The sequence below is a fragment of the Malaya genurostris genome, chromosome 3 (assembly GCF_030247185.1).
Source record: "Malaya genurostris strain Urasoe2022 chromosome 3, Malgen_1.1, whole genome shotgun sequence".
NCBI lineage: Eukaryota > Metazoa > Arthropoda > Insecta > Diptera > Culicidae > Malaya > Malaya genurostris.
The window spans coordinates 301729805-301752356 of record NC_080572.1 but is presented as its reverse complement, the minus strand read 5'-3'; the positions used below and the strand labels follow the sequence as shown (position 1 = coordinate 301752356).

The window sequence follows — 22552 nt, the reverse complement described above, 5'->3', positions numbered from 1 at the left end:
AATCTTGGCCGTTCGCAACTGAATTCAACCTCCAAAGATTTTAAATGATGCAAAGTTAGATCCACAGTAAACGAGATTGAAATATTGCTAAAAAAACAAAAGCGTAAAGACACTAAGGATGTATTTGAGATACAATTCAACAAAACTTGTGACTCTGTCTTTATCCAGCTTTCACGTGAACGCGATGCAATAACACTTGCTTCGATAAGTAACAGCGTGCACAGTGTCGAGTATGATAAAGTTGAATACAAAATCCTCGTGAACGTGGATGAGAACGCCTCTCCATCGATAAAACGGATAGTTAAAACTTTCAAAACTGAATCGGTCCGCTCACATTGATTTCAGGATTGAGAGAGCTTCCATTGCCAATGCAGATGTGCTACACAACTATTGTTAGACCAATTTTAGCATAAGAATGTCTTGCAAGGTGTCAGAAAGGAGAAGTTTTGACAGTTGAGTCAAAGCTAAACCATCTCCAAAGGATAGTCCTAATGGCGATGACAGGAGCATTCACCACAACTCCTACTGCTGCTCTAAAGGCGCTATTGTGCATTAAACCACTACATGTGTTCCTAAAACAAGAAGCATTATCTTGTGCATACCGTCTTAAGATTACAGGGCTTTGGAACAGTAACCCCATAGACTATGCTACTAGCCACACTCGCGTGTGGCTACTTGGGATGAGTATTTACTCACTCCTAGTGACGTAACTCTCACATGTAGTTTTCTGTTCAAAACATTCAATGTAAAATATCCTCTTCGTGAGGAATGTTTGTCTGGTTATTTGGAACTACAACTCAATGCACACATAGTTTGTTATACGAACGGTTCTCTGAGGGATGGTCGTGCTGGTGCTGGTGTCTACTATCGTAAAATGAGGCTAGAGCAGTTTCATTCACTTGATAAATACTGTACTGTGTTCCAAGCAGAAATCTACGCGATTCTGTGTGGAATACAATCGGTACTTCAGCAGAGAATCTGTGATAATCGGCATTATTTTTTGTTTCGAACAGTTTTCGGCTGCTTTAAAAGCACTCAGTTCGAATGATTCACGGTCGAATCTGGTGATCGCAGGTCGAACTCAAATTAACGTCGTTTTGTAAAATCTCTCGCGGGTTGTAGGTTTTTAATGAATGTGCATTTTGGCACAGGATTTCCGAGGACGCAGAATGATTTCTTGTGCTGTTTTCCCACTTCACCCACTTCTCAGTTCCCTTCCATGTTTCTTTTATCCTTCCCTTCCCATCAGGAAAATGATGAGAAGCCATGACAAGGCACAAATCTACAAATAACTAGGAAAACGTGCCACTTGAGCCAATTAGTTCTGATTTGGTGCATTTTATTTCCAACCGCTAGAATGATTCAAACCGAAAGCAACAGGATTTCATTCGAAACACAAACAACTCAAATAGATTCTTAAACATCGTACATTTTTCCGGTTCCCATGTAAGTGACAACACCGATATCAGGTATGGCTTTCTTAGAACAGCGTTTTCCTTATCGCTTTCCGATTCGTTTCGCAAACAGACTTGAAGGCATGACTCATCGATGTTTGAAAGTTTGAAAGAATAACGTTGACACGTCGACACGCTAGAAATTGTATCGATTTTTTTCTTCTTCTACTTGCTCTGGCTCAATCTGCGATCTTCTATGTTTTTTTCCCCGAAAACAGAAACGTTCGATAAAAATAGATTATTTTTTCTCCACGTTTGCGAAAGCGAATGATTTTATTGACCCAATTATTTCGCATCTGCTAAAACTTCTACACTGAAAAGAGTTGCTTGATCTGATGTTCCAGAAAGTGGTTAGTGTTCGAAAGCCGGAGTCGAATTATGATTAATCTGTTTTGATTATTTACCCATTTAATAAAATTTTCAATAGCCGCTTTTTGAAGTTCTGGTCGCTAAGTTACGCTAAGCAATCTTTCGCCGGGTGAAAAGGAACAGGACAATCGTGCTGACAGCTGGTTGTTTAATCAATTTTACGTTGCTACCCTCGAGTCCGGGTGCGTTGGCTTCCGTATGTACAGTTTGCCACCGTTTTATGCCTTCATTTCTTTGTGGCACAGCTGCAGTTCTCAAAGTGCCATTAAGCCACCAATCAGCACACGTGTGCACTGTTCCTGCCAGTGAAGAAAAATCACTTTCGTTTCACCGTAATCTATTACACTCTCACTTGGCCACTCTTGAAAGAGCCTGGCCGGTTGGTCCGGACCTCAATTCACAGTAACAGAATAGACCGCGGGAAATCGCCAGCTCGGTTTGCCGGTACTAGTACTAAAGCAACCCCAGAAGCACCGACCGAGATTGTCTCAATCAACGCTCCGCAATCATCAATCAATCATAAACTTGTGTCCAGGCGAACCGGCAGCGAGTCGAGAAACGGGTGGATGTCGATCGCGCGCAAACGCCGCGTAAATTTTAGCGCAACTCTTAAACACCGCGACTACTGTCAACTAAACCTAGTTGGCGACTAACATCGGTTGCCGGAGGGATTCGCGCGTACGGCTCTCCCCATGGGTGACCGAGAGAGAGAGAGAGTACATCGGTTGGGTCGGGTCTCACTCTCGTGTCATAAGCGTTGCTATTATTGCGACTGTTTAGGTTTTTCGATAAAGCGTGGTTGGGTGAAGAGCGAAAGGACTGATAAAGTGAAGTTGTTTTGCATGCATATTTTTTTCGGGAGAGAGGGTGATCAGCGATGCATCGCGCCCGAGGAATAACAAACGGCTTGTGTAGATAACAGGAGATTCGAGTTCTTTTCTGCTGTGTCATACACATGTTACTGCCACATTTTGTTTGTACATAATGTACAATAAAAACAGGTTCATGACATACTGCGCAGTATAATTTTTTTATCCGGTGATGTACTTTTTGCATCAAAGTTCGCGCTCGCTTCTGGGTGTCTTTCGGTAATGTTTTTGCGTAATTTTTGTCACAGATCGTGTGAAAAAGGTGTTTTGAAAAAGTCGGCATTCAATTTATCGCGCTGTAGAGTTCAGAGTCAAATAATAATATCAAGTTATGTAACAAAAGCAAAAAAATAATATAAAATAAAATACCATTGAACAAAAATATAGGCACACGCGTTCCTTACTCAAATAGAAAAGAAACCTTTCTTTTTCTTCTCCAGCAGCACTGCTCCCCCTATATAGTAAACAAAGTAGTATTACCCAACGTCGCTATAAAAATCTTAAACGCTCAGACTATTAGTTCATTCGATATTCGGACGTGGTGGTGAGCAGTTCTCTCCCAGCAACAGCAACAGCAGCAAACCTTCTGCGTGACTATAAAGTCTCAAACGCTCAGGCTATACTTCGATTCGATATTCGGACGTGGTGGTGAGCAGTTCTCTCCCAGCAACAGCAATAGTAGCAAGCCTTCTGCGTGACTATAAAGTCTCAAACGCTCAGGCTGTTATTCCATTTCGATATTCAGACGTTGCGATCAAATCAGTGCCATGGAGTCTCTTGGAGCGACATCGCGTGAAAATCACGACACGCGCCACAACGTTCTACGACATCTAGCGTACATTGAAGTCTTTTTCTATGCGTTTTCAGTCCTAAGTTGGTGGTGATGATTAAGACAATTTTTGCCTTTCTCATATTGAAAGGCTATAACAGTTCGGCTGAAAAGTTCGTATCGTTTAATAGAAACACACATTTGCCAAAATTCGTTTTTATTATTCAACATAATTGCCATCAGAGGCGATACAGTTTTTATTATTCAACATAATTGCCATCAGAGGCGATAGTACGATTTGTTCTTTGCCTCAAAATAGGCATCAGTTTCAGCGATTACCTCTTCATTGCTTCTTAATTTTTTATCAACGAGCATTCTCTTGAGGTCTGAGAACAGGAAAAAGTCACTGGGGGCCAAATCTGGAGAATACGGTGGATGAGGAAGCAATTCGAAGCCCAATTCGTTCAATTTCAGCATGGTTTTTCGTTGTTGTTTTTTATCGATTGTGAGCTCACGCGGCACCTATTTTGCACAAAGCTTTCTCATATTCAAATATTCGTGAATAATATCACAAACGATTTTCCAGACATAACAGTCACGATCTTTTTTTGGCACACATCTACGGTCCTCCGTGAAACTGGCACCAATTGTGATATATTGGTTGCACTGCTGAGTTCCCATAATCGCATTCATAATGCAAATGTCAAACCGTGAGAACCCTTTCGATACGTTAGCTCATTTGTACACGCAGAGAAATGGAGCATGTTTAAAATAACAAAACAGTTAGTAGAATTTTTAATATGATTTATGTTCATTTCAAGCTAGAATATGATTGTTTTGAACCAATTTCTCCCTTAAATATAAAAAATGTTCACTGCTTGATTTGAATCTAAACTTTGGTTTAACCAAACGAAAAATTTATTTGCTCCCAATGAATTTTGTTGTTGAAATAAATTAACTATTTATTACATGTCAACCAAAGTTGAATTGACGTTATCGAAATATCCGAGTTGACTCAATCCTGCTGTATCTTTATTTCAAGAAAAAAAATAGGTTTAATTTATCTATGATCTTATTTGTGTACTGATATAACTAAGTTTACTGTTCAAATGAACCGTAATAGTTTACTGTTCAAATGAACCGTAATAGAGCATTTTTCCCGCGATAATAATCCAGGGCATTTTTGTATCTCCCGCGGATGAAGTTTTTTACAAGTTTTATAGAAAAAGTTTATCTGCTTCTTCAATTAACTAAGGGATTTTCAATAATTCAAGCGTATGTATCGATAATTGGAAAGATTTTGAAAATTACATAACATTACATAACACATTTCCTTTGCAAAAAATATTTCATGCAGGATCTCTATTTTGACTGATGAAGCACCGAAGTCTTGAAAAAATGCAAAATTTAAAAAAATTGTATATTAGGAAACTGGAAACAAATAAAAGTAGTATCAAAAATTACTTCGTTAAATTAGTATGAAAGAAATTATTTTATTCCTGAAATCAAACAAAAATGTATGGTTTCAACAATCAAAAGCGTTAGTTGAAATAACTAATTTCAAGGAAATTTATTTCAACTAAAAGGTTTCGTGAATTTAAAGCGTTACAATTATTGACTTCACCTAGAGTTCGTTTCATTTAAAACTATATTTTAAGTTGAATTTACTGTGAAATTGTTTGTCAAGAGATTGACAGGAACGCGCAAGTAAAATATTTGTTATTTTTATCAAACTGTTTATTGAAACAAACTAATCCACCGAGATATATAAACGATCATGTTTTGTAGTTTCAATTAGCAATATTTACAATATCAAACCAGATTTTCTTTTGTCACTATTTCAACAAAAATATTTGTTGGGTGAAACCCAAATTTGGTTATTTTTACGATTTTTTTCTCTGCGTGTATATATTGAGATTTCATGGCACGCTTTGGTCGAAATGATAACAATGTAAGTAATCTCGCGGTCCACCAAGCGGTGAGTGCGGTCATTTTAGAAGGTACCGGCAAAGGACCAGATTTTTTAAAATACTTGTAAGCACATACATGTCTTTATTATTTATCTTTGATAATATGTCCAACACGTTCCTTTGATATCTTTAGGGTGTCAGCTATCTCGATGAACTTCACTTTACGGTCATTGAAAATCATTTTGTGGATTTTTTTCACGTTTTCATCGGTAACAGTCTCTTTTGGACGTCCACTGCGTTCATCGTCTTCGGTGCTCATATGACCAGTACGAAATTTTGCAAACCACTTACGAATTGTTGCTTCGCCCGGTGCAGAGTCTGGATAACATTCATCAAGCCATTTTTTGGTATTGGCGGCACTTTTTTTCATCAAAAAGTAGTGTTTCATCAACACACGAAATTCCTTTTTTTCCATTTTTTTCTTCACAATAACAAGAGTAGCTTCACTCAAAATGCAATATCTCACAAACTAATAATCAGACAGCTGTCAAATTTATACACGTAACATTGAAGGTTGGTACTAACTGAAAATGGTATGGATTTAATTGTAGTGGCGCCCTCTCATAGAAACGATACGAACTTTTTCAGCCGATCTGTTACAATAGGGTGGGACGAAATATTGATTACAGCTTCACTAAACTTTTCCTGTTCCTTTTGGATCCCATAAGCACCATTCAAAATTTTAGCTCGATCGGAGAAGCTATATTTTCGCGCCCGAGGTTTAAAGTTTGTATGGGATTTAATATGGAGGAATTCACTTTTTACAAAAAATATGGCTGGAGAACAACCTATGAAATTAAAAAATCAGCGCGTGTGTTATTTTCGTAGGAAATTTAACAAGGAAGAAAACTTTAGAAGACCGCAAAACAATCCGACGTTTGTAGAACAAGTTATTAAAGGAAAACCGGCACAAGGTCCGAACCATATCTAATTCCTCCGTTTCCTCAGTTATATGGCGATGAGTGTTGTTGCTTTCAAACCGCCATATAGAATGAAAATATGTACAACACCGGTACGGTGGTAGAAGAAACACGAAACGAACGACACGCTATAAAGAAAATGAAACGGTTACGGATGTCTGCTACTGGTGTGTGATATTGGTAAAAAACGGTGCTGCAGTTGATAAAATTTTTAGCTATTTTATTAAAAGTGCGACCGAAAGAATGAAAGAACGTCAATGAATTGAAATGTATTTGATAAAACAAACATACATCGGAATTTCAAGCTTCACGATCTAATTACAATTTTCAAAGCCGGTAAGGGACTGTTCATAAACCAAGCAAAGCAAAGTCCTTTTGTGGAATTTGGCCTTTCTGTTTCAACAGACTTCGCAGCCGATTCTTAGTGTACAGAATCATTGCATGGTTACTACTATGGATCCTACTGACATTAGGAATCCTTTCAGGTCGGAGCTCGAACATACAATAACTGGCTTGTAAGACCAGCGTCCTACGCATTGAACCGCCAACCCGGGACATAACCCACCTAAACCAAAATTCGGAATTTAATATTTGTGCACTTGTGCTGTGAACGATTTTGCGAATAACTTTAACTTTTGCCTAAAACTTGACATAACAATCGAATTATTTTTATCGATTAGTCAAGTTTAACTAAAACCACCACCCAATTCAAAGTTTGGCGGATGGAAAATTATTTGGATTTATTTTGCACTCAAAATGTAATGATAACAAGTGGAATATTGATTGCAATACAAAGAACGTAAGAATTTCGAGTTTGACAATGTATTGAAACATCTTATTGGGGTATTTTCTTTTACTGTAAATATGAAACAACTTACACAGAAGTAATTTTTGCTCAAGATTCGAAATTATAGTTGTTTTGGAATTTTTTTTTCAACATTATTAAATAACTATCGAATTGTCAAAAATACCCATACTATCAAGAAGGGCTATTTTTTTAACGACAAATTGCTAAACTATTAAGTGAAGAAAATTTGAGGTCGATTTAGAATTTTTTTGCGGTTTTTCGCCCTTTTCAGTGATGGTATAAATTTTTTAACACATTTTACCCCATATTTCCGGATCAGGAAGTCGGATCCGGATGAAATTCATGAATTACGTATAAAACCAGAAGACCTTTTATTTGAACCTAAGTTTGTGAAAATCGGTTCAACCATCTCTGAGAAAAGTTACAACACATATTTTCATTTTTTTGCGCATTTTACCCCATAACTCCAGAACCGGAAGTCAGATCCAAAAAATATTCAGGAATTTTGTATGGGATCACAAGACCTTTCATTTGAATCTAAGTTTGTGAAAATCGGTTCAGCCATCTCCGAGAAAAGTTAGTGCGAAAAACGTATTCGACGAACTGAGTCGAATGGTATATGACACTCGGCCCTCCAGGCCTCGGTTCAAAAGTCGGTTTTCACAGTGATTGCATGATCTTCCTATATGAGAAAGGCAAAAATATAATCGAAAACTGACAAATCCTACGAAAAGGGCTAGTGACATTAACCAAACTAGTTAAATTTTCGAATGAAAATACTTAAACAATACTTACCAAATCCTACACTAAAATGCCCTTGGCATCTAAGAGCTTAAGCAGTGTGTCTTCAAATATGTTACTATCGAATAAAAAAAAAAAAAAATCCTACACTTAAAAAATCGATCTAAACAATTTCAAACCTAATTACAAAAGAACACCATTCTTTAGTTCAGTTCACTCTGATCTTCAATTGTCGTCGAATTCTTTAGTTCAATGAAATTATCCCAGCATAGATAATTATTTTCCCTGTCAACTTCTAACGAAAACTTTTTTTTATCCATCTTTGATATAATACTTTTTACTAATATCGGGTAACTAACAATCGGGTATTCGGTGTACTTTTCTCACAAATGGAGTTTAATTGGAATCTTGGATGATAATGACAAAATCAAAATAATTTTTTTATGTGTGAATCGTTTTTTAATTTTTAAAGTCCATTTCTATCGGTGTAGGACACGATAAGATTTTTTTCAGTATTTTTACTCGAAAATTTGATTTTGTGAGAAGTAAGAACTGCTCCTTTTTGCAGTTTTAATCACCATTTCCAATACTCCCGAAACCGGATTCAGATGAACGGAATAGTCGAAGTTGGTTCGTTTGCCAGCAACAAATATGATCTAAAAATTGGAATAGTTTTGAACCTAGTCAAACCTAGACTTACTATCTCATGCTCTATTTTTATTGAACCAATTAAACGAAATCTAATAAACGAAGCGACTCTACATTTCTGTTACTTCTGCATATGTAAGTCAAGCTAAACAGCATGAATCAGTAGCATAAAACATGTAGTAGGATTGTTATTATTACTATTATTATTATTATTATTATTGACATCACTACACCACCGGCATGATATTACTGCACTACCGGCTGTGAAAAGTGCATTTTTTTTAAAATAAATTTCAATTCATTGACATTCTTTTTTTTTATCGATTATTTTACCATTACATTCTTTATTCTCTCGGTAGCACTTATCATAAAATAGATCAAATTTTCTATCAACCGCAGCACCCTCTTTTACCAATATCACACACTAGTAGCAGACATCCGTAATCGTTTCGTTTTCTTTATAGCGTGTACGAAATAGAACAAAGCACGAACGGTTCGTTTTGTGTCTTCTTCTTCCAACGTACCACCACGTACCGATGTTGTATACACCCAAACCTCCATTTACGTAAAAATCGGGACTTCGTAAATCGACATATGACGTAAAAAAAGTTTAGGTTATTTGGAATTTTCAACGTAAAACAAGTTTACGTTATTTGGAATTTTCAACGTAAAAAAAGTTTTCCCTATGTATGTATATTATTGGATATGAATAAAATAATGGGTAACTATGGAACAAAAATTATTTGTATTTGCAGGAAAAGGATGACTTCCGGTTTATTGATATTCCATGAAAACCCTAACAATATGAGTATTTTCGAAACAGGTTTGATGAGTAAATGTAGGAAGACGATGTTTGAGGTCGTTATGAAATCCAAAATGGCGGCTTTCGGTTATTCCTTGATAACCCTTACAATTTGTGTCGATATTTCTTGAAAGAGTCGAACCTTCACAATATGCATATTTTCGGAACGGTTTCCATTAGTAGGAGCTTACATTTTTGAAGCAGTAGCCTAATATCTGCGGGAGATCTGAATTATAGCCGGATTTAGTAGAAAAAAGATTAAAATACCGGAAAAATCAGTTTCAGATTATTAAGACTGTTGAAAATATGCTATGCCATCTTGGAATTCAGAACCACCTCAAACATCGTTTTCTGATATCTACTCATCAAACCCATTTCAAAAATACTCATATTGTAAGGGTTTTCAAGGAATATCAATAAACCGGAAGTCGCCATCTTGGAATTCAGAACCATCTCAAACATCGTTTTCTGACATCTACTCATCAAACCCGTTCCGAAAATACCCATATTGTAGTAATTTCCATGGAATATAAATGAGCCGGAAATGATTTTCATTGTATGCAAAAACCTTCTTTTTACGAAGTAGGTTCGTGAGAAATTTTCGTTATTTGGGATTTTGTTCGTGAGAAAAGAGCTAACGTAAAAAAAGTTTACGTAAACCGAAGTTTGGGTGTATATTGTCAATCTATATGGCGATTTGAAAACTTTGACACTCATCGCCCTGTAACTGCGGAACCGAAAGTCGGATCTGGATGAAATTTCACAGTAGCTTTAAAGATAATATGAGCATTAATTGAGTTCACGATTTGTAAAAATTGGTTTAAGCATCGCAGAGAAATCGAAGAAAACTCTATTTTTGATGTTTTTCTTCTCTACTTTCCGAGCTTCCGAAACAAGAAAAGTGGGGACCAGTAGTGCGGAATTAAGTTGTTATGCCCACAAACTAACAAGCTCTGCAAACTAGAAGAATTTATCAGATAGTTTTATGGGATTAGTACTTGTTTTTGACCATTTCATTTGAATCTTAGTTTGTGAAAATCGGTTGAGCCGTTGCGAAGAAAATTAAGTGCTAAAGGGGTCGAAACGGGTTTTGCGAGCTATCGTTCAACAAAATAAATGTTTTGAATGATAAAAAGCATCATTCGAACAACATTTTGTAATTTTTTCGTGGAAAAATATGGAGAAATAAGTCGGTGAAGAGATATTTTTGAGGACGCTTTTTAAAAATCATGATTGCCGGTGTCCACTGTATCTCAGCGCAGACTAATCAGAAGTGAACAAATGAATGCAGCATAGTTAGAGAAGAAATTTTCCTAGACCCCAAAGTTTCTGTTTAATTTTTTTTTTTAGTTTTTCAAATTTTTGGTGGTTGTTTAAACTAGAAACTACGATTTTTCACGAAGAACCCCTCTTTTTTGTAGCTGTTAAACCTCCCCAAAGTAACAAACAACGAAAGTGAAAACTTTGGGGTCTGGTTTATTATATGTAGAAAATGTGTGCAGAATTTGAAAAAAATTGGTGCAGTATTTTTTGAATGACAATCTTTCAAAACCTGCTTTCGAGAAAAATGCGTTTAAAGTTTTTTGGCTATAAAATTAATGGTAATAATTATTGACTTCAGGGAGCCCGTATCATATTTTTTTTCATAATTTATTATAACGAAACATTTCAAGAATGTTTTGCCAAGTTTTAAAGTTAATCGAATTAGAAATCTTGAACCTGTGCGACGAGCTCATGATTCTTCGCAAAATGAGATAGCCATAGATAAAGGTCCATAACTTCCAGAGTTTCATTCCAATAGGCTTGAAAATTTCACAAAATATTCTTGAAATTTCCTACTATAAGACAGTATAAAGATAATAATAAATGATTTTTCAAAAGTGTTAGACCCTACTCGCCCCTTAATAGAATTCTAATGTTTTTTTATGAATGCAACGCAGAATGTTTTCCAAAAATTTAGAACTATTTCAATTATCCAGCAAAATATTGAATGTATTTTTATTGTCACCAGTGAAAAAATGTATTTTTATTGTCACCGTGACAGTTGTGTTTTCATATCTTTCATTGTTATGATACAACAATAGATTTCGAATCACACAGAATCTTAGTAAACCGTGCTCACACTAAATTCATCAATCAACACGTAAATTGCCACAGTTTATCGCTGGTAATTTGTTCACACATCGATAACATCAATAACATCGATCACGAGCATGGAAGCTCTCTTGCAAATCAAATCGCGTGCAACAACAAACTGAAGGGAACGGTGTTATCATCGCCTATTTCGGTGTTCGTTTCGCCAATTTCATTCTCACGCGAAAAAAAAATCACAGGTTAGCTGACCCAGGTTAGCATTCAGCAGTGCAGAGTTTGATGCCAAGTAGGCTATGTAACTCACCATCCATCGAAGAAAAAACAAAGAATCACTCATCTCGTTGCGGTTCGGTTCGGATTAGGCTGCAGGGCTGGGTGATATGAGCGCCCAACTGCTGCTGAGCTCGGTGGCCAAGTCTGCGGTCACGTGGCGAGATAAGCAAACCATGTGGTGAGATGTAAGATACGATCCAACATGGCAAGACGTACCGAGACGGGGCAGTCATTGAGCTTTCATCGTAAACACTTTCCTTTTGCTGCGAAGTGTGATTTTATAACTCTTGGAACTGGACAACCGGTTCGGTCCTGTCTCGCTGCCCTCTTGGACCTGGCTTTGCGCCTATTCTGCGTGATTGTAGATTGCAAACCGGAGTCCGTAAAAGTGTTGACCGTGTACCTGCCTTTCTTGGCTTTTTACCTTTTTTTCCTGAAGACGTAATCTCACTTACACGTTTACATTTCGTCAAAGTGCACCACCACCGATTGGAGTATCTAATTTCTTAGTTAATTCAATTAGCTGTTCACAATGAAATCACTTTTCGAAATCGTCACATTCAACAAAAGGAGTTTACTTGCAGTGTCCACTTACCACCTTCTTCCGCCCGATTTGCTTGGGTCAATATTCGAGCGAAGGAGACAGAGCGCAATCGTAAGAAGAAGACGACGGCGGGAAAAAAAATGCTCGGTGAAAGTGACAGTGACTTCCTTGTTTTAGTCAGTGGTTTGTATTATTATGGATGCAGCGCTATCGTACCTTCTCTCTCTCTCTCTAGCTTTTCTTTGCTGTCTTTCCCAACTGGAGTTGAATTGCATTGCAACGGTGCAGATTATCGACCATTAGTGTCAATTTTGTTTCTCGTTCCCACATGATTAGCGCAATTTGTCGTGTCGTGTGTTTTGTTTTTTTGGTGCGCTTTGAAATTGATTTTCTTCACCCCCGGGATATCGCAAGTTGTTTATTGCAGGTTGGCAGGTTTTGTTTTGCCGTTGAAACCAAAACGGCAGTCATTGAGGGAACCTGTTCCGGTTTTTGTTCAGTCACTGATTTTTATGCGATTTTTTTTCTTGTTGTATTGAAATGGAGTTCTTTTCATAGTTAGATATTCATCAGGAGTTTTTTCTTAGTTTTTGCAAGTTGATACCAACCAAAACCAAGACTGGTAATGTTGGGGACGGGTACAGCGTGATGGATAAGTCGATGCCTTTCACGCAGCCTGCCTGGGTTCGATTCCCAACCCCGCACATAGGATCAGAAAAATTTTCTGGCCCGAAGAGGCGAATGACCTTAAGGTTAAAACCTCTATAATCGAAAAAAAAAAGACTGGTAATGTTAGCGAGCTCAATCGAGTATTTCTAAAAACGATTTCAAGCCCGTAAAAAAACTCTCTAGAGAATATCCAATTGGAAAGTCCTTTCTCACCCGTCGAAATCTCTAGCTGTTGAACCGTCCGATTATTACTTGTGGCGCTCATAGGACGATATCACCAACTGGTATGATTCGTCGCGAAAAAACATATATTCAAGTATTCAAGTTATACCAGGAAGATGGGGATTCATTGTTCACAATAAAGTTACAGTTCATCCCAACATTTCGAACATTTAGTGGCACTAATGATTTGGGTGAACCTATAAAGATGAGTTAACTTAGACATATACGTCTTTTTTTGGCTTTGGTCGTCAAATTTATATGAGGAATTTGTTTTGTGATCCATGTCTTCAGCGAAATAATAAATTCCGATGAATGGCTTATTCGTCGAAATTACCCATAATAAACTGTTTCAATTTCAGGCTTAGGCAATTGAACAAGAATTGTTACTTTTTCTTTGCGTTTCATCGTAGAATCGCTAGTTGCATTTTTAGAATTGCGTTAGTCGGAGATTTTTCACAAACCATCGAGTTTCTTCAGATATTTTTTCAGATAAGTGTAAACATAATCATAAAATTCGTAGATTAATTGAATGTTGACCATTTTTGTTTTCTCACCAAACTTATAGTAGTTCGATCGGAAAGACATTTTAAATTTTGATTCGACATCTCTGATTACAACGTTGTACAAAAAAAAAGGTGGGTGGGTAATGTCAGAGACATTACTGGATGTCGTGAATGCGAAAACAACTGGCATGTTCCCTAACACTTCCGAATATCAATTAGTTGATCAATTGTATGAATTATGCAAGCATTCCCCTTTTTCACCACTAGAATTTGTAACGAAGCACCTAAGCTAAAGTTTAGATTAGTTACATTGAACATTCTGAACAACAATTGAAAAAATACAGGATAATCTGTATACTATTGAAAAACTTCAATGCTATTGCAACGAATTTACGGGTAGTTAGATTATATAAATCCTTCTACAGATCACTGAGCTATGAGCTTTCAAAATACGAGAAAGGCAAACAAGCGTCATGTGTTTTCCTCTTTGATACTCGTTGATACCAAACATTTGAGAAAAGTTTAATTACCTTATGATCGAAAAAGAACCGGAATTTTATTAAAAAACCTGTTTTAATCCACCTAGTGATGCAATGATACCTTTCTCATATCAATCATACTATCATATACAATACTGTGGTATACTTCAAAATAATTTTCTTCGATTCTTAAAAGAATAGCCGAAATCGGTTTGTTTGACCGTCTACTGATAAAAACTATCAATTGGAAAACATTTGAGGTCGATGTAGAAATTTTTTTAAGGTTTTTCCCCATTTTTCATGATAGTATACAATTTTTAACCCACTTTACCCTATATTTCCGGATCTGGAAGTCGTATCCGCATGAAATTCAGGAATTACGTATGGGACCACAGGACCTTTCATTTGAACCTAAGTTTGTGAAAATCGGTCGCGCCATCTATGAGAAAAGTTAGAACATATATTATCTTTTTTTGCACATTTTACCCCATAACTTCCGACCCGGAAGTCGGATCCAAATAATATTCAGGAATTTCGTATGGAACCTCAAGACCTTTCATTTGAATCTAAGTTTGTGAAAATCGGTTCAGCCATTTCTGAGAAAAGTTAGTGCAAAAAAACGTTACATACACACATGCGCACATACACACACAGAGACATTCTGCGTACTCGACGAACTGAGTCGAATGGTATATGACACTCGGCCCTTCGGGCCTCGGTTCAAAAGTCGGTTTTCACAGTGATTGCATAACCTTTCTATATGAGAAAGGCAAAACGCAAAATTTCAATTTTTAATAAATTTCTTCATTATCGCCTTCAAAGTACTCTCCTCCTGCGGCAATACATGCATGCCAACGCTTGATCCAATTTTCCATACAAGTTTTATAGGCCGCCGAAGGTATGGCCTTTAGTTCACGCAGCGAATTCTCTTTTATGGTCTCTATGGTCTCAAAACGCGTTACCCGCAATGGCAATTTGAGTCTGGGGAAGAGGATAAAGTCACACGGGGCCATATCTGGAGAGTACGGTGCTTGGTTGATGATATTGGTTGAGTTTTTGGCCAAAAACTGCGACACAACCAACGCTGTGTGAGCCGGGGCATTATCGTGAAATTCAGCTTTTTTGGCATCAGCCGAGAAGCGACGCGTTTCAAACCCAAAACATCAGTTAAAATGTGTTTGGCTGATCCATAAGAGATGCCCAACAACACAGCAATCTCTCTAATCGGTACAGAACGATTTTGCAACACGATTTGCTTCGCCGATTCAATGTTTTCTTCAGTAACAGATGTTGTTGGGTGGCCAGGGATCTCATCATGATCCAAGCTTGTACGACCACCTTTGAAGCATTTATACCACTCGTATGTCTATGTTTTTCCTAGACACGATTCACCAAAGGCCTTTTCTAACGTTTTCAACGTTCCGGAACACTTAAATCCATTTGCAACACAAAATTTGATGCACGCACGTTGTTCTAGATTTTCTAAATCCATTATAAAAATCGCCACACGAAAATTTTTCAACTTCTTTGTATAGACGCCAAACAAAAACTAATCGTACGATATGCGTCAAAATTTGACAGAATGTGTATAAAAGTGTTGCCAACGTTGAGAGAAGTTTAAGTTTACCGATTGTACAAGCGCGGGAATTTTAAAATGAAAATTCCGGTTCTTTTTTTATCATAAGGTTCAACTGAAAATTTTATCATAAAATTGTGATCATATTTCCAATGGCATGTAGCCATGTTGATACGTTAGATACAACAAGAGATATTCACGATCAAAACTTATCTCTCTCTCAGAGGGTAATTTTTGAAAAGGCGCCCATAGTAAAGTTAGTTGTAAGGAGTGTATCGAAAATAAGCTATCCACATACAGTTGTGTTGTACGCATGTGTTTGTGATGGTTTTTTATGCTCAGATCGCAGCATGCTGTGCGTTTGGCTGTCAGCTTTCGATTCTTCACTTGTTTGTGCGGTTGAAATTCTGCGTTTTCAAAATGTCGAGTATTGAGAAGGAAGTGGAAATTAAAGTTCTGGACACATGGCTAAGTGAGAAGGGTATTACTATGCGAAAATTGGCGAAGCGGTTTAGAATTCATCATGCCAGTGTTAAAAACATAACTAATAAGTTTGGGGAACATTATTCTTAGGATGAGCTACCAGGAAGAGGCAGAAAACCCGGTTCTTCCAATCCGAAACTGGACCAGAAAGTGGTATCTCTAATCATGAAGAACATATCAATGTCAATACGTGATTTGGCCAAAAAAGCAGGAACGAGTGCCGGAATGATCCAGCGTATCAAGAGGCGAAATCACCTGAAGACCTACAAGAAGCAGAAAATCTCGAAACAAAGTGTAGAACAGAAGAAGCGAGCAGCAACAAGGACCTGGACATTGTATTCGCGTTTTTTGCAGTGTCCGGATGCATGCGTTTTGATGGACGATGAGACTTATGTAAAGGAGGACTCAAAAACCCTCCCAGGTCCACAATACTTTACTGTCGTCGTTGAGGAGGATGTGAGCGATGCGGACAGGTAGATTCAAGTGGAGAAATTCGGTCGAAAAGTACTGGTATGGCAAGCAATATGTTCCTGTGGTTTGAAGTCAACCATTTTTTACACTGCCGGAACTATAAATGCAGAAATTTATCGATCTTAGTGTTTCCAGAAGAGATTGCTGCTTTTATATAAGAAGCATAGTACACCTCCACTGTTTTGGCTGGATTTGGCGTCGGCTCACTATGCCAAAACCACTCTCAATTGGCTTGCGGAAAAGGGTATACAATTCGTTGAGAAAAATATCAATCCACCAAATTGCCCTCAGCTTCGACCCATCGAACGTTACTGGGCAATCGTGAAGAGGGTCTTCAAGAAGACTGGTAAGGCAGCTGGGAACATGCAGAAGTTGAAAAAATTTGGGCTCAAGCGTCCAAAAAAAGCGATGCAACACTTGTCCGGAACTTGATGAAGATCGTTCGATAAAAAGTTCGAAAACTCGTGAAGGAATAACTTAAATTTCATCCGGTTTTCTTTATGCTCAAGTTTAACCTCGTATAATAAAGGATCAATTTTTAGTTTGAATAAAATATCGTTTTTTTATCATAATTTGAAAGAAAAATTTCTAGATAGCTTATTTTTGATACACTCCTTAAACAATACAATGTAAGGATCTAATTCAAAAAATCTAACAGTCTAGAAATACAGAAATGTGGAAATCTAATAACTGCTATTCGTTTTTCAATTGCACAACATCGAAGCAGTGTTACAGTAAGGTTTGCAAAAAACGAACGAAAATGATGTACATAAACATAAACAGTATCCCTTGACTACCGATGTTCCTTCACTACCAATCAGAGCTGCCAACTATTCTGTATTAGTCGGAAACAATTAATCTGTATGTAATGAAAAAAAGTATTTAGAGGGTAAACAAAAAAAAACGTACCACCTGATTAAAAATAATGCAATCAAACACAACAAGAGAAAATTTATTTATCGGTATTTCAAGAGAGCATATCTGTATTACTGTATCGAGCATAATAATCGACAACTTTTAAAGATTAATATCGTTTCATCGAGAGGCGCTTAACTATCGCGAAAAACATAGGACGATGAATTTGGATAGAAAAACCTAGATTATTAACAGAGATTCTAAACCTAGATCCGGATTCTGAACCCGGACCCTGGATTTGGATATCCGACAAGGCTTCTGGATCTAAATACTGAATCTGGACATGATTTTTGAACCAGAATTCTTACTGAGATTCTGAACCTGAGACAGAAATCTACACTTGTGAACTGAGCATGGATTTGGATTCTTGACCTGAACCTGATTTCTTGGCTTGAGCTCTCGATGAAGGTTTTGGATCTAGATCTGGAGCAGGATTCTGGAGCTGGATTCAGAATTCCAAACAAGATTTTCACTCAAAATATTTGACAGACACTCGTGAACCTGGAACTTGATCCGGATTTAGAATTCTGAACCTGAAACTGAATTCAAAAACATAACTCTGGACTTGGATTCTGGGCCAAAATTTTGAACCATGATTAAGGACCTGGTTTCTGGATCTGAGACCAGGACCTGCATTCTGACCTTGGATAGTGATTATGTATTCTGAACTTGATACACAATTCTTTATTTGGATTCTGAATGTGGAATTGGATTCTGCACGTGGATTCTAAGAGAAGATCTGAATTCCCGACCATGATTCCGCACTATAATTGGAACTCAGAACCTGAACCGCAATTGAGTAACTTGACCTAAACTTTGAACATAAATTTATGATCTGAGGGCAGCATCTGAACTCTGAGCCTAAAATCGAGGCTTCGATTCTAGCCCGGAATTATTAGTCTGGATCTGAATTCTGGAATTGTACTCAGATTCTGGACCCAAACTCTTGACAGAGATTTTTTACCTGAACCTGAATTCTGAATCTTGATTCTGGAATTTAATTTCCAATCTGGACTGGTTCTGGGCCAAAAATCTGACCCCAGATCAGCTCCTGACAGAGTTTTTGAACCTGAAACCAAATCATGAATCTTGACTCTTCACCTGAATTCTGGACCTCGTTTCAGAACATGGACCTGGATTATAGAACGAAAATTGGGATCCGAATTCTAGGCCTGCATTTTGGACCTAACTTATAGACCTGAACTCCAGGCAGGAACAGGTTTTCGTGTGTTTTGGACATGAGTTCGGATCCCAGGCCTAGATTCTGAGTCTGATTTCCAGACAGAAATTATGGATCCGTTCTTATTTTCTGAACCGGGAAACAGAATTCTGGACCTGAATTCCGAACCTTGAATCTGAATTCTGGATTTGACCTCAGGATTCTGAATTTTTTTCTGCATTTTATATGGATTGAATTTGGACTATAATTCTAATGAAACATTGAAACTATTTAGACTCATTCTTATTTGACCAATTCTTGTTCGTAACAGCACTTAAATTTTTATCTTCTTACTTCCGTTTTTTTTCTCACTAATCTTATAAGAATTGACTGTCCCGGTGAAAGAGGTGGGTACGGTGGGTAGCACCAACCACCCGAAAATTCCAAAGCTGGGTAATTACCCACTTGAAATTTCGAGCAAAAAACAATTGTATTATTAGTATTGTTTTAATAATAAGAATACTTTTATTGTAATTCGGAATAATAAATAATTTCAAAATTATAGAATGCTAGTTCTCAAGGTAGAGTAAGGATGTAAAGATATACCGCAGAAAGGTGAGCCGTGACAAGGGTCATTTGAGCAAGCAGAAATCTTTTAGTAACTTAACTTTTCCCTTCCAGCAGAGGAGCCGAGTTTAAGCATCTCATCAATGCGAATCATTCGAGTCTCTGATATACCGAAAAACACCGATAAAGGTCTTTTACTCTTTACATTCCGAACTGGCAAAAAAAGAATGCAGTAGCAAGTAGAAAGTAACTTCTGGTAGCTTTGCCGGACCTAATAGTAAATGGTAGATGACCTTTATCGGAATTTTTCGGCAGATGTTTATGGTCAACTCCTCTGGTAGAAAGTGAAAGTTAAGTTACTAGAATATTTCTACATGATCAAATGAACCTTGTCACGTCTCACCTTCTATATCTTCACATAAATAAAATCACTCGAAATGTTTTGACGTAGGACTACAGTTTGATTTTTTATACTAGTGTGCAAATTCAAAATACTGAAAACTGAGATGGTTAGCACATGAACTGGAAATTCTTTTACGATCTTGTACGACAATCTGGGCACAAAAAACATCTTTTCCAAATGGGTGCCGTGTTCGCTCATCAACAAAAGTGTACCGCAATAAAATGGAACGCGTTGGTATTAAACAGTGGACGAAACATGGATCCACTATTTTCAACCGGGACTGAGAAAGCCATCTGATGGCATCAGTTTTTAAGATGTTCAATGTATAACTAACATCAACTATCTTGAACAGGAAGGTCCATCAAAAGTGATTATTACATTGAGTTAGTGATGCGATTGAAGAACGAAGTCGTAAAAAACGGCCTCATAAGAATAACAAAGAAATCACCGTTAACCAAGGCAATGCACCGTGCCATAAGTTGATGAAAACAATAAAGAAATTAAACGAATTGGGCTGCGATCTTTTTCCTCACCCGCGTTATTCCCAATTACCTAGCCCCCAGCGATTGCTTGTCCTTTGCTGATCAGAAAAAGACACGCCAGTGCTAGAACGATTGTATGTCATTTGAAAATGATAATTTTGATGAATAAAAAATACTCCTGCACACGAAATTATGTTTTCCTGGTTAGTTCCTGGACTTTTTGAACGATGTGTTAGCAACTTTTTCCTCTTTTCTGAACCACAAAGTGTACAAGTCTATTCGATACAGAATCTTGGTTTGAATGAGTGATTTTCTTAAAAGCGAACTTATGTATACAAAACTGTCGTATTTATTAAAGAAAACCATAATAAAGATTTTCGTTACTAACTGAAGTTTCGATTACCAATTATCTGAAATATGATTTTTTAGATATAGATTCATCTACTCCAATCAAAATGTAGCAATATTTCTAATGCATTTTATGTAATGATATGGAAAATCAATTAAAAATGATTGAGATCTAGATGTTCAAAACCTGAGCACTGTTTGTCTAATGTCACAAATTTTGATTTTGCGTTCATACATCAAAAGCAAAGCCTTGGTATTACATTTCTGTAGTGGAATTTGACCTTCTGTTTCACCAGACTTCGCAGCCGATTCAGAGTGTACAGAACCATTGCATGGCTGGTGCTACGATTCTATTGACACTACGAATCCTTCCAGGACGAGGCTCGAACATACGACAGCTGGTTTGTAAAACCAGTGCCTTATGCATTGAAACGCCACCCCGGGACTTCATACATCACGATTATCAAAACTTGCTTATTTTTATCCGATTGACTGTTTCATTTGGATCCTAGTGGAGAACACACTTATCATTTTTCATAAATTCGTCACTTATATGTCGGTAGATTCAGTGTTCGTGGTGCTATTTGATGTTAAATTTTTACATATGTTCTTTGAACGTGATCTCCGAGTCAGTCCCGGGACTTTTTAAATAATGTGTTATGCACATCAGTGGTTAGACTGTTTATGCATTTGGTGAGACGAGGATATGCAGGATGACCTCGATGATCATGGAGTACTGGATGAACGAATTCAGCACTTTCCATAAACAAACTAAACGATTTCTCAAAGAAATAATTTTGAAAATTCGCAGACACAAATAAGTTAAAACGGATCACAAAAGACTGCTGCCTCAATATTGAAAACAAACATTAGAAGTGAGAAGAAGGAACCAGCTTAAACCTTAGATTCGAAATTTTGTTTCAAAACTTTGTGCCGAAAACTCTTCAAACTTCTAATTTACGCGTTTCATGAAAAGTTTTTTTAGAAACAATATTTTATTTAAAAAACGACTTTGCACTTTTTAGGGATAAATATCATTTCCATTAGAATAGAGGAATACATACTTCAAAATAGTGGGTCTTTCTCCCCGGTAGGAAAATTACCCACCTTGGTTTAACATGTTTCACCGGCCCTGGTCATGAATACTTTTTACCCCGGGCCTTTCTCAGAAAGTTTTTTTTATGTATCGAAGTCTGCTATTTGTCCACTTGTTAACAATTTTGCCCACATGTTAACAATTTTGAGTTTACTATTTACTGAAAATGAGCTAGTGACCACTAGTGGGCTGTAGGGACCAGTTTGGGAATCACTGATGTAAAGCTTTCGTTTCACAGATCCCACAATTCAATAGCTCTGGTTCTTTAAATATGCTGATTATTCATAGGTTGAAACATTGTTGTTAATAAAAAGATCAGCTCACTTAAAAAATAAACAATGCGCATCTCCCACACATAGCAAATTTTCTAGTAATATATTTAGTTACACTTCATGCAAACTGCGAATGATATTACATAGAGAAATCATCTAGAAACTAGCTCTTCATTTTATGTTATTCATTTTTTTTTTAATAATTAGCATAAATTTAAACCACCAAGCCTTGTTATAATCTTTAATTGAACAAGCAATAGTATCGTACTCAATGAAACTTGTTGATGATTCTCATATCGTTGAAAGTCAGATAAGTTCAAGCCATTTTTATAAACTTCTACGCAAATTCTATATACGCATATCAAGACTTTTAAGTTGCCCAAAAACCTAAACAATCGTATTCTGACAAACAAGTAGGTACTAAATTATAACCATGTTTTACAGTATCGTCATTTGAAATGGTTAAACCAGTAGGAAAAACGGCACTGAAAATACAAACAACCTAAACGTAGCTGAGAATCTAACCTGAATAACCTGAAATCGGCAGTCACAGCAAAGATTCGAATGCTAAGTAGCCTACTGGGATATATGTACGCATGCACGTCATTTCGCATGCCAACTAGATTTACGAAATTCATCCTGCATG

General features: G+C 37.0%; 1 protein-coding gene across 6 annotated transcripts in view; it reads right to left on the bottom strand.

The window, feature by feature from the left end:
- The window catches only part of LOC131435823 (sorbin and SH3 domain-containing protein 1), a 200937-nt gene that overhangs the window by 29771 nt on the left and 148614 nt on the right, over window positions 1-22552 (bottom strand). For 3 of the 6 annotated variants that reach the window (XM_058604041.1, XM_058604042.1, XM_058604044.1), the window contains exon 1: window positions 1859-2481. The exons of the other annotated variants lie outside the window; for them this stretch is intronic. Coding sequence is in view for 1 of the 3 variants with exons in the window: in XM_058604044.1 (XP_058460027.1) it covers window positions 1859-1862 (4 nt within the window). In the remaining 2 variants the exon portion in view is untranslated. Of the gene's footprint in view, window positions 1-1858; window positions 2482-22552 lie in introns of those variants that run through there. 6 annotated transcript variants of the gene reach the window in all.